General features: G+C 41.2%; 2 protein-coding genes across 4 annotated transcripts in view; both read right to left on the bottom strand.

Moving 5' to 3' along the window:
* Window positions 1-1,593: 1,593 nt before the first annotated feature.
* LOC131546270 (uncharacterized) lies at window positions 1,594-4,184 on the bottom strand. 3 transcript variants are annotated; one of them, XM_058785758.1, is made up of 3 exons: window positions 3,822-4,184; window positions 3,537-3,703; window positions 1,594-3,391 (listed from the first exon to the last, which is right to left on the bottom strand). In XM_058785758.1, the coding sequence occupies exon 3, from the start codon at window positions 3,153-3,155 to the stop codon at window positions 2,019-2,021; it is 1,137 nt and encodes a 378-aa protein (XP_058641741.1). In that variant the 5' UTR covers window positions 3,156-3,391; window positions 3,537-3,703; window positions 3,822-4,184; the 3' UTR covers window positions 1,594-2,018. The 3 variants fall into 3 exon arrangements, with proteins under 3 accessions (XP_058641741.1, XP_058641734.1, XP_058641724.1); XM_058785751.1 differs by having other exon boundaries at window positions 3,537-3,688; XM_058785741.1 differs by having other exon boundaries at window positions 3,537-4,184.
* Window positions 4,185-9,247: 5,063 nt separating this feature from the next.
* The window catches only part of LOC131550133 (NXPE family member 3-like), a 34,976-nt gene continuing 26,956 nt past the window's right edge, over window positions 9,248-17,267 (bottom strand). Inside the window, exons 6-8 of the mRNA XM_058792579.1 lie at window positions 11,563-11,766; window positions 10,792-11,135; window positions 9,248-10,210 (exon numbers count right to left, since the gene is read on the bottom strand). Coding sequence (XP_058648562.1) covers window positions 10,013-10,210; window positions 10,792-11,135; window positions 11,563-11,766 — 746 coding nt within the window. The 3' untranslated portion in view covers window positions 9,248-10,012. The remainder of the gene's footprint in view (window positions 10,211-10,791; window positions 11,136-11,562; window positions 11,767-17,267) is intronic.

Raw genomic sequence — 17,267 nt, 5'->3', positions numbered from 1 at the left:
AGCCAACTGAGCAATGCAACCAGCAGGTCTGTCTCCAATGTTGACTCTGGTAATTGCATATTCACCTATCTCTTCACCTGGGCTGTCTCTCCAGAGGAACCTGTGAAGATGCATCTCACGCTCCTCCAACCATACAGAGTTGTACATCTTTTGATGTCTCCTAGAGATGCATCGTCCCTTCTCTGAACCTCAGCAGGACAGCTCTGATAGGGTTGAGAACGTCTGGTCCCTTCAGAAGAAGATCATTCATACTCAAGCCTTTGTATTTCTGGCTACTATTCCATACAATACGAATTGGTGTTGTCACTGAATGAGGGTTTGGCGCCACCAGGTGGCTTACGCACCACACTGGTCCGTTCCACTCATCCATGATTTTTTGGTGAGTTTTATGGCTGCACCTCGTTCAATCATTTCATGGATCTGGGTAGCATATGCGACTTTCCAGTCTAGCTCTCTGCTTAGTTGCTTTTCCATCCTTAAAAACAAGCTTGGACTGCACCTTTATTGTTTGGGAGAGAGGCTGGATCTACCGTCCAAGGATATTTTGCATCCCAATGTGGCACTGGTGTGTGAGCATCCCCCTTCTTGTAGGTGAGGCCTCCTTTAATGATCTCCAGTTCCTCTCCTCTGCCAGGGTCATTTCTTTTCCTCCTGGTGGACAGTTTCCACATCGGCATCCCCACATCTTGGCTCACATGCAGCTCGATGCTGTCCCAGTGCCACCACTCAAGGAACTCACGGTTACTGACAGCTGTAAATTTGGTCTCAGCCACATCTTTTTGCTGTAGCTGGACTGTGTCAGTTGTTGGACTTGTGACTTCTTGATATTTGACAGCTGCTGTCCTCATGGAGCGAGCAAAGTGTGTTCTAGACTCATATGCTGCTACCTCCACTTCTTCAAATAAATCAGGATGTGCTCCACCCACTGTCTTCCCCAATGGACCCTCCCACAAAACGAGGTCTCCAATGATTTTTACCCTCTGGGAGCGAGTCTTCCTCTCGGTGGCTAATGAGAAGTTCAACCTCTTCTGGCCTTTCCAATTCTTTAAGTTTGACTCCTGGGAAGAATTTTCTCAACTTCTCAGGTTCAATTACCTGATGCACTCTGGCGATTTCATCCAAGCCATAGCAGACCATTTCATGAGCTCTCTCTGTCCCTTTAGGTGTCTTGACTCTGACTTTAAGGAGATACCTTTGTGTGTTCACTTCCATAGCCATACCACCAACCCCATGCACAACTAAAGTTATCTTCTCACGTCTTAACCTCAGTCTTTCAGCAGCCTTATGGGTGATGTAGTTTGTATCTGAAGCAAGGTCAATTAAAGTACCAATCTTCTGCCCTGCGTTTGCAGTGACTTGCATCAACATCATGATGACAGGAAGTTCAGAGAGCCCATTCCTCTGCAATAGCTCAGACTGGCCTGAAGCATCAAGGGTCACCGCAATTTTGTTGGTGTTGGTGAAAGCCTTTTGCATCGATCTGCCATTTCTGGAGAAAGTTCAGACAAGATCTCCTCTTGTTCCTCCGTTAGTTTGCCTTCCCCTCTGCCGTCTTTTCCACTCTTTCTCTCTTCCCCTCTTCTAACTTCTCCCTTTGGACAGAGGAAAAAATGGTGGTCTACAGCACCACCTTCCCTTTTACAGTCTTTATTTCTGCATAGGAAAGTGTCTCTGCAGTACCCATCTTCATCATGGCATCCGAGACATTTTCTGCATGCTCCCAGCTTTCTCAATACAGTTTTCTTTTCATGTAGCTTAAGTCTTTTGAACCTTCTACAGAAGAAGATTTTGTTGTTATGCCCTCTATCACCACAGACACCACATACTTCATCAAACTCTTCTTTCTTCGTGGTTTTTGTTGAGGCGATCTTTCGGTCATACCTCTTGTCTGAACGATCTAATTTCTCCACCTTCTCCACAGTTCTGAGCTGTTCGAGTCTCTCTAGTATCTCTTCTTGACTTTTCAGGAACTTCAAGAGCATGACAAAGTGGTTGTCTGATGTGACATTGGGTGATGTTCATGGTTGAACCCAGAAACAATCTCTTTTAATAAAGTCAGGCAACTTACTTTCAATGGTTTTAATTACCAGTGGGTTATTTATAGCTCCAGAGTTTCCTAACTCTGTAAGATCTGCTAGGGCCTTCTCGACTGACTGTATGAGATCAATTACCTTCCTTGGCTGGTTCCCTTTCACATGTGCCATCTTCTCAAGCTCTTCAAGGATTTCCACTGTGATGGTTGACCTATTTCCATATCTGTTCTCCAGGACTCTAAACATGTCATTGGCAGTGGTGTAGGTTGAAAGTCTGAGGTCTTTTGAGATTTTGTCATCCACACTCTCCAGGAGTTGAATTTTCTTAACTTCAGTTGATCCGGATGGCTCTCCCTGCTTTTGCAGGCTTTCCCAGTCTTTCCTCCATCTGTGATAATCTCTCTTACTTCCATTGAAAATAGGTAGAGAGGTTGGCTTGATTCTCACTATTGGAATGGATGTTGGCAGTTGGGGTAGTAATGGTCCTGTGCCTTGTTCGTTGATTGTCCGTGCAGTGGCAAATTCAGCTTTCCTTACCTCAAGCCTGTAATAGGATGCTCTTACATCCTTGATTCTTCCATCTAATTCATCCTTTAATTCAACAGGGATCCATCTTTCCCATGTTGACATTGCGGAGATGGCCTCTTTTATTCTCTTGTCCAAGAGAGCAAGGTGCACTTCATAGCCCTCTAAATTGGCACTTTTCACAGCCACATCAGCCGCTTTATCATTGCCTTTTTCTGCTTCCAGGATTGCCACAAGAAGTTCACTCCTTCCATACCTCGACCACAGGTTTGTTTGAACAATGTTCCTTATTTCCGCCAACTTTGTTTCGCCTTCATTTACAGATCTATCAAGGTCGGCTTCTTGCTGTTCATCAAGACCTGCTTTCTCATCCTCAGTCTTAATATCTGCCTCCAGTCCAATCCTGTAGTCATCATTGGCATCGAGCATCTTTCTGAAACAGTCTGACAGCTTTGTGAATTCCTCCTCTAACTCCACTTGAAGCATACTGCTTCCTCCTCTTGAAATGAAGTTGGCTTGTCTGGTGAAGCTGCTTTTTGCAATGGTCCTCTCCTTTTTGAGCTGCTGGACCGACTTCCCCAGGACATCTTCCGCCATCTTGACTTCCTCTGCGTCAACAGCTTATTACTGGATCTGAAGCCGTTTATCCTCAGGGCCAGGCCGCTCCGCGTGGTTTACAACTGTACAGTCCAACTCTTGTTCACCATCCAAAGGACACAAGGACAACTCAAATTTCTGACTCGATCACTTTTATTTTCTTTTGGCTTTGTCAGTTGATTGATCTGCTCAGTGAATTAGCTCAGTGAATTAGCTCAGTGAATTAGGTTGTAAACCTTTAAACAGAGAACAAAAATTACCTTTCTAATTAAACATTTAATTACACATTTTAAATGAATTTTATGATGAATGAATTAAGCCTTTTACATGGAATAAAGCAGTATTTCAAACACCATAAAAGTAAATAAACATTTCACCAACCATTGGCGTCTTTGGACTGAACCTACGAATGAACTTGGAGCTTCTTCTCTCTGAAGTTTGTTTGCCTCCATGACTGAGGAACTCCATGTCTTTAACAGGTGCTCCAAATCAGTGACAATGACAAACAGCTGGATTTCTGCTGCTGGTGCACTCTGGGAAATGTAGTTCTTTGAATCTTATTCCTGAGATTCAGCTCAACAGGCACAATTTATTTATAAAACATCTTAAAGAAAGTTTAGCCATTACTTTATGAAGTGTTGACCCAAAATACCAAAAATAAGCAACCTGTTTGCTGTCATGCTTTCTGAGTTCTTGTCAAGAATCTGATGGATTCAGTGCCATGGACAGTGATATTTCTGCAGGACTGTAAACATCAATCAATTAACAATGAATTGTGATATTGTCAGAGTGTAATGTTAAATAAAGATTTCATATAACAGGAAAACATAAAAGTTATTTTAGCAATTCATCTCAACTCAACACTTGGAGAACACTGTTACAATGGTGTTTAGCACACTTAAAACCAGAAAAAACAAACAAACAAACAAACAGAGGTGAATAAAACAGCAAGACATGGGCTGCAGTATGTTCTGTAGGGTCCAGACAAGATGTTCCAACTTGCTTTGTAGCAGTCAACCCATGCTTTCAAAACCTATAGAAATAAATCATATATGTCATTGTTAACACCAACACAGTTCTTGCTCATTTTGAGGCATAGAAATAAATAAAAAGCATTATAAATTGAAATTAGACATTAACTATGTTCAGGAGATTACACATGATTTACCAGTTGTATGTATTGTTACAAAATTTCATTATTTAAGTTCATTATTTGTCATTTCCTAAACGTCTCTTCAAACGGCATAATTATATTGCAGTTTTTTTTTTTTTTATTGCTAAAGGAGCATAAGAAGGCATACTGTGAGTGATATTTGTGAAACAAGTAATTGTCTCTTTGCACACAATTAAAAAATATATAACTTTTTAGACGGTCCCTATCTTGCTTTCCGCTCTACATTGGACATTCGGCGGACATTCGCAAGTAAATATGCCATTAAAACAATACTTGGCCATTTTGTTCGATTGTGAAAAAAAGGTAGTAGGTTGACAATGATGTCGCTGAATCGAATTTGCAAAAGAAACATGTTTTGCACATATAATTAGAAAGTTATTGAATGCGGAAATGTTGTGAATGTGCGAATATGAAACCAACTTTACCCAAGTATTAATGTGCACCAACGAAATGGGCCCCAACGATAATGATCGATCGTACATTTGAACTGTTTGACTGACTTACATATATTTGAACTGATCGTAAGAGATGTAATTAATGTGTATACAGTACTGAAAGACAGTGTATGGGTTGAATTGCAAGTTTTCTCAAGTGTATAACTGATCTTGAAAGAGAGAGTTTTTTTTTTTCATTATTGTATTACGTGGTTCTGGAGGCAACTGAGTGTTTTGCCAGAATAGGGTTCTGAATTGACATTATATATCTCAGTTGAATTATCGTATTCTAAAATAGGAACAAAGCTAAGGTTAAGAAAGAGTGTAATAAATGTGAAAGAACAAGAACCGTTCTGAGGGGGAAAAAAAGGTTGATTTCTTCAGTTACTGTTTTCTTTAAGAAAAAAGGGAGTTATTATATTAATGTAAAACAAATAAATCTTTGTTATTATTTTTCTCTTTAACATTTGTATTTTGGTATTTCGTTGAGTCTGGCAATTCATTTACAAAGTTACTAAATTCCTGAGAATTGTAAATAAGAATTGTTTAATTGATCTTTAGTAAAGGATTGGGTACAATTGGTACAGGAGAAAATATTTAACTTTTTGTAAACACTAAAAGAAAAATACCGGCCTAATTCACCATCTAACTGCCGGGGATCCAGGACTTGTGTTAGAGAAATAATTAAATTAACCCCTAGGGTTAAGAAAAGGGTTACAAATATATAATATCGTTGTGCGTAAATATAATTGTGATTAAAACTTAAAATCTTTATCTGGTGATTAATGTGGTTTTCAGTAGATACAAACGTGTCACACCAGCATGTGTTGAGCTTTGGATTTTGCAAAAGCAGCGTTTAATATTAAACGTGGTATTTAAGAAAACCAAGCATGATAAAACTGCTTGGCAAAAAATATCTGGCAGGAGTTAGCATACACTTGTAAGAGTTAACTGAAGTAGGGAGTTGCAGCAATAAAATCCCTGGGAGTCAGAGGAATGAGATCAGGAGGAGTATGACATGGGTTCTGGACAGTGGTGGCGCTAGGGGGGCTTGACGGGGCTATAGCCCCATCAGAAACTTGCTTAGCCCCGGCACAGCCCCCCCAAGGATTTCCAAATGATTTTCCTGTTTTTTTAACTCTTGGTGTCACTCTCATTAACATTGAAAAATAAACATTAAAAACCTAAAAAATAATTATAATATAATATTATGATCATTTAATATTATATGATGATAGAACTTTAGTACTTAGAATAACCAAGTATGAATACATATTTGTCATCAATATAAAACACATTAATGAGCTGCTGGGTTCATGAATATTAATCACGTAGTCTGCATTCGCTCGAATTGATTTGCTGAAATCAAACCAGGGACGATAATAGGTGAGCGTCAGCCAATGAGATTGTCGTTTGCTCATTAGTTCGGCCCACTACCAGAGAAACCGGCAGTTCTTAAAAGCTGAAGAATTCCAAAGGAACTTTGACAGGAAAATACAACAAAGAATATCGTTTACATGTAGCGCGTCAATTCTGCATGTTGTGAAAGACTCTCTTGCTCTGTATCTTTCTTTGCGTGCGTGTATGTGAGAGAAAGCGACGGCGAGTCGTGCGCCTTCACACTAGAGTTTATGGTACGTCAAATACAGCTACACTGCGCATCCATTCAGATGAACTGAAAAATTTAATTCTAATAATATAATATAGTAACGCCACATTTTATTGTCAGTAACGGTAACGGCGTTGTAACGGGGAAACAGTAATTCGTTTGATTACTCGTTACTGAAAAAAATAACGCCGTTAGTAATGCCGTTTATTCATAACGCCGTTATTCCCATCACTGTTAATAAGTGGAGCTGGTGATGCTGTTTGTGGGGTTGTTTAATCAGATCTTGAGATTTAATGTATTTTATTTCAGTTGATTTCATCTAAGCATGTGTCTAAAGTTATTTGTTGTTCTTGTGTTTCTCTTTCTGTCAGTGATTCGGTTTGTTAACAGCAGGTGTTCATCACTAATGCTCAATCAGCACTTAATTAATCACTTAATTACTTAACACTGTAAAAAGTGATCCACTATATTTACTCAATAAAATTGAGTAATACACTATATTAACTCAATAAAATTGAGGTAACAATTTGCACTCACTTTGTTTGAGTAGATTCTATCCTATATATTGAGTAAAGAGTACCTACATTTTACAGCTATGACAAACTAAAAGAAATTAGGTAATGTCTACCTAATATTTTTCATTAAATTACATAACTAATTACTTATAAAAATTGAGTAACATTAACTCTATTGTTAGTAGGCAACAGTTCACCGCTGTAAAACCCAACAAGTTAGGGTAACAAACCGTTTGAGTAAACCGATTGCCTTAAAACATTTAAGTTTTTAAAACTAACAATTATGAGTGCTCTGAACTTATTTCAGTCAGACATCTACAGAAGATCTTATTGAGAATTAACTAAGGTTTAGATGTTGATTTATTGTTTCAATTGAATTAACCACGTTAGAGATCAGTGTCTGCTTTAGTTGGGCTCTTGACCCTTGACTTCTGTGTTAGATGTTTTTTTTTTTTTCTCTCTGGTTGTTGTAACCATGTGTTCCTCTAACATATTCGTTGCATTGATTACAGTAAAAGTGTTTCTGTGACAGTCAGTTAACAAAGGAGTTTCTAAACAGTTTGTCCACAAAAAGTTTCAACCTATGGCAGCAATTGGACTCACACAGACATCAAGAATCAGCTTGTGAACCTCAAAAATGGTGACCATTAAAATAAAATAAAAATGTACTGTGCTCGAAGCGCGTGCTCTTCAATACATGCACGAAGGTGCCAGCATAGCTGTATCATTTCATATCATATCGTGAAAGAAACTATGAACATGCAATGTCGTGATCAGTTAAGTCATGAAGTTACCAAAATGGCGATTAAAGCTGCCATAAACCTGTGCATGCATGTGATATGTTATATATGAGTTACATTAAGAACGTCTCTGAAATGGTTTTCAAAACTGTCCTGGAGCATCCTAGCACTTTCTCCCTCATCTAACACACTCAATTCAGCTTGTCAGCTCATTAGAAGAGACTGAAATGGGTCCGACCTGAAATGGGTCAGAAAAGGTAGAGTTAAAAAGGTAGAGAAAATACGATGCGTGTCAGATCCGTGTCATGATCGGTGGCGGAAGCTCTTAAAGAAATAGCAGCCAAAACAACCTAATAACCAGCTGCTGTGATGTCTGTTCATCAAGAACAAAAGAAAAAAGAGGAAATCAATAACTTTTATAGTTTTAAGGATTCATCTGTATTTAGTTTAAAATGTAGTGTTTGATAACTTTCTGTATATTTCTGCTGAGGGACACGTAGATAAATATTACATTTATTATAATGGGTTTATGTGAAGATTGTTTTAAGTCTAATAAATGTTAAAATTGATAGCTCTTAATTATAATGTAAAGTTGAATGGCTATAGTCAAAGGTTAAATATTAGGGGGGAACATTTTTATCAGTAAATTAATCGGTGTTAATTGGTATCAGTGATACTGGCCTTCAGTCATAAAAAAAAAAGATGCCATTAAACAAATATAAATAATATACTGTCTTTATGTTGTTTGTACATTAATTTGAAGATTGAAAGTGAAATTATTGCAATATAAAAGTATATTTAAAAACTTTAATGTTAGGTGGACAATCCAGGGGTCAGAAAGTAAAAGTCCTGCCATATGTTTATTCCACCCATGAACTCAGCAGCTGATTTCACCAGAGGAGGAACCAAGTCATTCCTTTCAAGTCACAAGCAAGTCTCAAGTCAAACCCCAAGTCCTCAAAGAGTTATGAGATAATTAAGTGACTAATTAAATGATGATTGTGCATTAGTGATGAACACCTGCTGTTATTGAGAATTACAGAGGATCAGATGTTGATGTTTTATTGGTTAAAATGATGCCACCATCATGGAGAGCTGTGTTTGCTTTAGTTGGGGTAATAATATTTTTAGAATTTTTTTTTTCTTACCTGTTTTTTTAACAGTATATTCTGATGGAGTTCTAAAAAGGAATATCCAAAATTTTCTCTGTCTTTAATATGTCAACAAAATGAAATAAGATTTTTTAACCTGGCTTGCTTGTTTGTTTATGTATTTATTCAATCCTATTCACTTAAAATGCACTTTATAAACACAAAAGGAGAATGCATAAAATGCAAATCATGCAACAACACAAACACAGCCACAGAATCTGTGAGGAACACAATATGTGTGTTTCACTTATTCTACGTTGCACCAGACTACTGCATTTCGGGTTAACTGTGCTGAGACTGTTAGCATCACTCCACTACTACTACAATCCATGTACAGGAGGACGCTTTTGAAAAAATTAAAATGCCATTTTTTAGACTGACAAGACTAGTAAAGTCATTAAATATCAACCAGAAATTGGAAGTGTTTTATTAATCAATGTATTAATGATCTAATTCTTTCTTTCTTTCATTCTTTTTTTTTCCTTCAACTTGACAAGAAGAGGCCGTAGTATTTGGGACACACAACAAAATATTTTACAGCCTCTGTGGGTGGAGCCCTGAATGATTGACAGCAGAGTCATGATTTACATTTATTCATTCAGCAGATGATTTTATCCAAAAGAATGTAAATATAAGGTAGACACACAAGCTAGAGCAGAAGTGAAGTGTTGAAAACATGGGCAAGAATTTGAAGTCTCGTGTGAATGTGTGAATTATTTTATACAGAGTTTACGGAAAATGTATGGAAAAAAGCATATTGAATCGATTAAAACATTTTTTTTTTTTCATTTACATTTTATATAATATAGTTTGTTTATTTTTAGTCTCATTGTTCATGTTTTCAGGGCAGAAAATAAAGTTATTTTATCCAACAGTTCACAGTCTTCTGTCATTCAATACTTCAGAATGAAAGAATAATTAATAATAAACAGCAATATGTTTAGAGGTACACTATACAAACAAAACTGATAACCGACAGAGCTTTATACTGGTTCATTTTGTATGAAAACAGCACACATTGTTTGTAGCCTGTAAGTGTATTAAGTTATTCGGAATATCAGTGCAAAATTCATAGTGGTTAATAAAGTCAAATAATATCATAGCATGCCAGAGAGTCACGCTCCCATCGGGCCAGTGTTAGAGGAATTCTGGTTAAGTAACAGCCTGATTAGCCTTCTCCCGACCAGGAAGGTTTCTCATTTCCTTTATGGAACCAAATCAACTTGAACAGACCTCAGGCAGGACAGACATATGACAGCAACATGTCGACTTCATTAGCAATGATAACAGGTCCTGGGTGAATGTGTTCACGTAGATAGTGACAGGAAGTCATCTGCCAGACATCTAAGAAGATGACTCCATCAATGTCTCTGAACATCTCCCGCATCACTGTGTCCAACTGCAACATGTGCCAATCACTTTGATAAATATTCTGGAAAAACACAGATCAGAATCAGAAAGCGCTTTATTGCCAAGTGTGTCTTTCACAAACAATAATATATCTTTCCTGCCACGGAAAGAAATGACAGTAAACTAGTAGAAATAAAGGAATTGTTTGCCCAAAAATCATCCGTTTTCATCCATGTTGAAGCCTTGAAATGATATCAGTTCAAGCATGGTAACTTCAGTGCGAGTCAAGTCCATGATTTTGGCATTGTGAGCGCCATGATTTACTGCTCGAGTCTCACCAAAGCACACATCTTTAAGCCCCAGTGTTTCTAGACTTTCAGTGTTAGGGATAACGTATTACAAGTAACATGAATCATGTAATCAGAATACTTTTTTTCCAAGTAACTAGTAAAGTGTAATGCATTACTTTCAAATTTACAACAAAATATGTTTTTTTTTCCTTTTTTTCAATTAACACAAGTTACTTTTTTCTCATTTATTGACTGATACCTCTGTCCCGTTGCCCCAACACTGTGTAGACTTTCATGTACAACAAATACCATACCAACTATACAACATTTCAAAGAGTTTAAAATACAGTAGGATTGGAAAGTGAACGTGTACCTTTAGTCCTGCAGTGTTTCCAGACTTGATAACGACAGTGGTCTCTGGAGCGCGGCTCAGCAGTGCAACCACAGACTGGCGGATTTTGGCCACTTCATACACGTAAAATGTTATCGGGTGAAAAACCAGGTGAGCACAGTATGTGAAGACAACGACTGCATGAGGCCCACCGGCTATTTCATCAATATCATTACTGATATAATGCAGGTCAATTATCGGCATAACTTTACTAAATCGCAAAGGAACACCGTGTACCCTCCAGTGAACAATGATATTATTTTTCAACTCCACAGCCATCAGTGGGCCACCTGCAGGATGAGTGTGGAGGTCCATTCTTTTTATGCCTAATAAAGATATGTGAAACAAATATTATAATTGTAGCTTGAGAAAATCATACACCTTTTGAACGAAAAGTGTGTAACCCAGTCAACAATTTGATCTCACAGTGATCTCACCATGATCTCCCAGGATACTTGTGATGAGGTCACAATGTGATTATATTAGATGGAAAATATTAAACCAAGTAGCATCAGCAAACAAGATGAGCTTTTTTTCAGAACTGACTTCCCCTTTATAAGCCACATTTTGCAAGTTTGCCTGAAAAGTGCACTAGTTTTTGATATTTTCATCTCATGCCAATATATTCATATTTAGATTAAGTGCCCCATATCCTTTACGGGGCCTCTGTATGTCATTTCCTTGTTTCATCTTAAATTATACATTCATGCTATCGAGTCTTAAATTGAACATTGGAAATTGAGTCATACTTGCCTGGCACTGTTCTTTCTAAGTACTCGAACCACTGCCTTGTAGTGGAGTCTCCCATGAAGTAGACAATCTTGTTTTTAAGACAGTTTGCCATTTGTGCAGGACTGAACTGTCGAGTGTTGCATACAAAAGACTTCCAGACATCTTTCAAATAAAATCCTGCAGGAACTGGTGTCATCATGCCAGACCTGCATTTCTCCATTGTGCCTAAAGCAAAGAAACATGCACATGAAATGTTTTGTAGCTACGTGAATTCTTTTGAAACTACATTTGATTTCAGATGATCTTCGTCCTCTCATATGTAGGGTTGGGTACCGAAACCCGGTACCAATATGGCATCTCGGTATCTTTTGGCTGATGTGTTGTATATGGTATATCTCGGTATTTTGTATTTGGATTAAACAAATAAAGTGAATGTAAGCATGTAGGCATATATTATGTGCAAAAAGGGTTAAAATCACCTTACATTCTAACATTGTAACATTTCAATCTAAAAACAAAAATAATGCTTTTAAAGCAGAAGTTAAATTTACTAAACTAAAAATGAAAATAAAGCACAGACTGAGTAGAAATGGCTGTTTTGATTACCCCATTACTTTACAGTTAGTGTTATCATACAAATACACTTACTTGTAGGTTTAAAATTCTGCATATATCACATTTATTGTCCAACTACAAATATTTCAGCAAAATGTATATTTTAGTCAGAGTTATTGCGCTCCGTCTGTTTGGCACGCATGTTCTAAATGAAGTCTGTGAAGTTTAGCGGAGAATCGCAAAGCAAAAGCTCACGCACTTCTGACAGCAAAATGGAAATATTTCCATGGCTTTCTAACATTTACAGATGGAGAATATGTAAATTCACATTACCTGTGAAATGTAAGTATGCATTAGGGAAAACAGCACGTCTCAAACACATTAAACAGCACGTCTCTGTCAGCGGCACACGCAACCTTTCTGTCAGAGCCACTTTAAACTTAAACTATAAACTATAGGCTAGTATATCTTACGAGTTTTTTTTTAAAGCCCTTCATATAAAGCTTGTCACTTTTAGAACAAATTGTATTATGCACTTTCTCTGCAGCAGTTCAGTCTGTGTCCTCCCTAGATATTTTTTCAGCTGCGCTCGTATCAACCTTATAAAGAATATATCGATATATCATGGTAACTCAATATACCGCCCAGCCCTAGCTTAAATTAAAATGCCTAAAACTAAAATTATCTTGTATTCACGTTTTTAAACCTGTTGTCCAACAAAAGTGTCACAGACCAGTCAGGCCCTTCACTCCACCAATCACAACGTTCCACATCCCCGGAGTTCTAATCACACACACCTGCACCTGATCACCTCCTCATCAGCCCACACTACAAAAGCTCACCACACACACACTTCAGTGTCCGATCTAGTCTTTGCTACGTGGACTCAGACAACTCTACATCCTACAACGAAGAGAGCTATATCCTTCCAATATTCTAAGACCGCTTACCTTGTATAAACTTACCTCCTGTGTTCCTCCTCCTTGTGTCGCCCTCTCTCTCTCTGCAGAAGTCCCAGCATGAAGTGTGTGTGTGTCACTCCCTGGATCCAACCTGTCTCGTCTACCTGTATTCCTAGAAGAAGAAAAGAATTATCATCACCTTGTCATCCCCATCAGAATTGCCGTTTCCAAGATATCTACTCACCTCTCAAGACCTCTCAATTCACCTGTGTGCTTAACCTGTTTCAATAAATCACCTCATACTCACCTATCATCTTTGTGTCCGAGTCCGTCCATAACAGAAGATCGGACCGACACCGTCACCTCACTCACCGGTCCCGCTCTGAGATGGGCAGAGACCATTCTGAACCAGGCAGGACCCGCTACCCACAGTTTTAACAATTTCATCCATCACTTCAAAGAAGTGTTTAGCGTATTGCCTGGAGATTCCACTGTTGGTGAACAACTGTATCAGCTCCGTCAAGGTACCAACACCATCCACCAATATGCCTTACAATTTCGAACCCTGGCCGCCGCCAGCGGTTGGAACGAACCTTCACTCATCACAGCTTTCCGACAAGGACTCAACCCTCGCCTCCGCCTCCACCTCAGTGCCTACGACGATAACTATGGTCTGGAAAAATTTATTCAACTCGCTATTCGTTGTTCTAATTGCATCCAGTCCTGTTCTCCGGATCCTGCCATCGCCATCGCTACTCCTCCACCTCGCCGACCAGAGAGGGATGACCCTCCAGAACCCATGCAAACCAATACTACCCGGTTACCATTAACAGAACGACAACGACGCATTTCTCAAAGGTTGTGCCTCTACTGCGGAGACGATGGACACCGAGTGTTGGAGTGCCCCTTGCGGCCACAACGGGTGTTGGTGAGTTCTGTCCTCTCTCCTCTTCCCAAGCTTAAGCCCCTCTCCACTCGTGCTTTGCTTACTGCCTGCTCTGATGTATTTACAGTCACCGTCCTCCTCGACTCTGGTTCCGCGGGTAACTTCATCTCAGGCAAACTCACCCAACAGCTCCGCATCCCCACTTTCGACACCCCGAAAAGTTACGAGGCACAATCCATAACGGGCCAATCACTCACCAAAAGGACCATTCATCTATGCACCGAGCCAGTTCAACTACAGATTGGGCAACTACACAGGGAAAACCTTCAATTGCTGGTTCTGGAGGGTTCGACAGTGGACATCATTTTGGGTCGACCGTGGCTGGTGCAGCACGATCCACATCTGTCTTGGAGGACAGGAGAGGTCCTAAAGTGGGGTGAGAAATGCTTTCCTCGCTGTTTTCCCGACCTACCTCTACCAAGGCAACAGGAGAGACCTCAAATAACTATCGGCACCACATCCATAGAAAGTCCTCAAGAAAACTTGTCAGTCGACATCCCTTCATGCTACTCCCACTTTAGTGACGTCTTCTGTCCGAAGAGGGCTGCCCAGCTACCCCCACATCGGCCATGGGACTGTGCGATCGATCTCCTTCCGGGTGAGCCAGTACCACAAGGAAAAATTTACCCACTTTCACCACCGGAACAAAAGGCCATGGAGGAGTATATTGAGGAGGCATTACATCAAGGATACATTGTACCATCTACCTCCCCTGCTGCTTCCAGCTTTTTCTTCGTGGCTAAGAAGGACGGCGGCCTACGCCCCTGCATTGATTACCGTAAACTCAACGAAATCACAGTCAAATTCCGGTATACCCTTCCCCTTGTTCCAGCAGCCCTTGAACAACTGCGCGGCGCCACCATCTTCACAAAATTGGACCTCCGCAGCGCCTACAACCTCATCCGCATACGAAAGGGAGATGAGTGGAAGACCGCCTTCATCACCCCTACTGGTCACTACGAATATCGGGTAATGCCGTATGGGCTTGTCAACGCTCCCTCAGTCTTCCAGGGGTTTATGCACGAGGTGCTCCGGGAGTTCCTAAACCGCTTCGTTATCGTGTACATAGACGACATCCTTATCTACTCCCGGAGCCTGGCCGACCATCGCCACCACGTTGCGGAGGTCCTCCACAAACTCTGTCAGTTTCACCTCTATCTCAAAGCCGAAAAATGCACCTTCCACCAACCCTCAGTACACTTCCTCGGTTACATTATAGATCATCGTGGCGTCCGCATGGACAAGGGGAAGGTGGAAGCAGTCACATCCTGGCCAGTCCCCACCAGCATTAAAGAACTTCAAAGATTCCTAGGATTTTCAAACTTCTATCGCCGATTCATTCCCAACTATAGCACCACCACCAGCCCACTCACCGACCTATTGAAAGGAAAAACCAAGATTCTCACCTGGAACCCGAAAGCCTTTGAAGATCTCAAACAAGCATTCACCAACGCACCACTCCTAACCCACCCGGACCCCGAAACACCGTTCATTGTTGAAGTAGACGCATCCACCACAGGCGTAGGAGCCGTCCTTTCTCAGCAGCAGGGGAAGCCTCCCAGACTCCATCCATGCGCCTATTTCTCCAAAAAACTCAGCCCGGCGGAACGGAATTATGATATCAGGAATCGGGAGTTATTGGCGGTTAAGCTAGCCCTTGAGGAATGGAGGCACTGGTTGGAGGGGGCAAAGCACCCCTTTCTTGTTCTGACTGACCACAAGAATTTGCAATACATCCGAGAAGCCAAACGACTCAATCCCAGACAAGCCAGATGGGCATTATTCTTCACCCGTTTCCAATTTACGATCTCCTACCGACCCGGAACCAAGAATATTAAGGCTGATGCCCTATCCAGAATCCATACTCCCGAAGCTGATGACCAGGAACCCGAAAATATCCTCCCAACAACTATCATCACCAGTCCTATCCAGTGGACCTCTCCACCAGTCGCCTCCTCTACACCTCCCGCCAATCCGCCGGGCTGTCCACCAAACCACCAGTATGTACCTAGGACCCAACGGACACCATTAATCCACTCCACTCACGCCTCACTTGGTACTGGCCACCCAGGGGCCAACGCAACTCTCGCTGCTACGAGACCGCTTCTGGTGGCCCAACATGGCCAGGGACGTCAGAAGGTTTGTGCGAGGCTGCCCGGACTGTGCCATCTCCAAGAGCTCCCGTCATCTCCCAGCAGGCAAACTACATCCATTACCCATACCTCAACGTCCGTGGTCACACCTAGGAGTGGATTTCATCTCTGACTTACCACCGTCCAATGGCAATACATGCATTCTAGTCATCATAGACCGATTCTCCAAGTCCTGTCGACTCATTCCCCTCACCGGTCTTCCAACAGCTCTCCAAACAGCTGAACTCTTATTCAATCATGTATTTCGATATTTTGGCATCCCCGAAGACATAGTATCCGATAGAGGTCCCCAATTCATCTCCCGAGTCTGGAAAGCCTTCTTCTCCCTCCTAGGTGTGACCATCAGTCTCTCATCCGGTTATCATCCACAGTCCAATGGGCAGACCGAACGCAAAATCCAGGAGATAGGACGATTCCTGAGAACCTTCTGCCATAGCCGCCAGAACTCCTGGAACCAGTTCATAGGCTGGGCCGAGTACGCCCAAAACTCCTTACGACAACAATCCACCGGCCTTACCCCATTCCAGTGCGTACTCGGTTTCCAGCCTCCCCTGTTTCCCTGGTCAGGTGAACCATCCAATGTCCCTTCCATCGATCACTGATTCCGGGAGAGCGAGAGAGTCTGGGACTCGGCACACCATCAACTCCAACAGGCAGTGCGCAGACAAAGACTGACAGCCGACGCCCGCAGATCAGATAACCCAAACTACCAACCAGGGGAAAAGGTCTGGCTGTCAACCAGAGACATCCGTCTGCGCCTGCCCTGTAAGAAACTTAGTCCCAGATTCGTTGGCCCCTTCACCATACTGGAACGTGTCAACCCTGTCACATATAAACTCGAATTACCACAACACTATAGAATTCACCCCACGTTCCATGTCTCACTACTAAAACCCTTCTCTCCACCTATCACCACAGGGCCTGACTTGGACGAAGAAACCCCTCTCCCACAAATCCAAGACGAAGGTGCAGTATATCAAGTCAAAGAGATCCTGGAATCCCAGCGTCGTGGTGGTAAATTGGAATACCTCGTGGACTGGGAGGGCTACGGCCCTGAGGAACGCTCTTGGGTAGCCAGGGATGACATCTTAGACCCAACTCTACTCTAGGAGTTCCACACCGCCAACCCAGATCGCCCAGCACCCCGAGGCAGGGGTAGACCACCACGAC

This window comes from Onychostoma macrolepis, chromosome 01, assembly GCF_012432095.1.
Source record: "Onychostoma macrolepis isolate SWU-2019 chromosome 01, ASM1243209v1, whole genome shotgun sequence".
NCBI lineage: Eukaryota > Metazoa > Chordata > Actinopteri > Cypriniformes > Cyprinidae > Onychostoma > Onychostoma macrolepis.
Note: the sequence above shows the minus strand (reverse complement) of the source record. Positions and strands in the feature narration are given on the sequence as shown.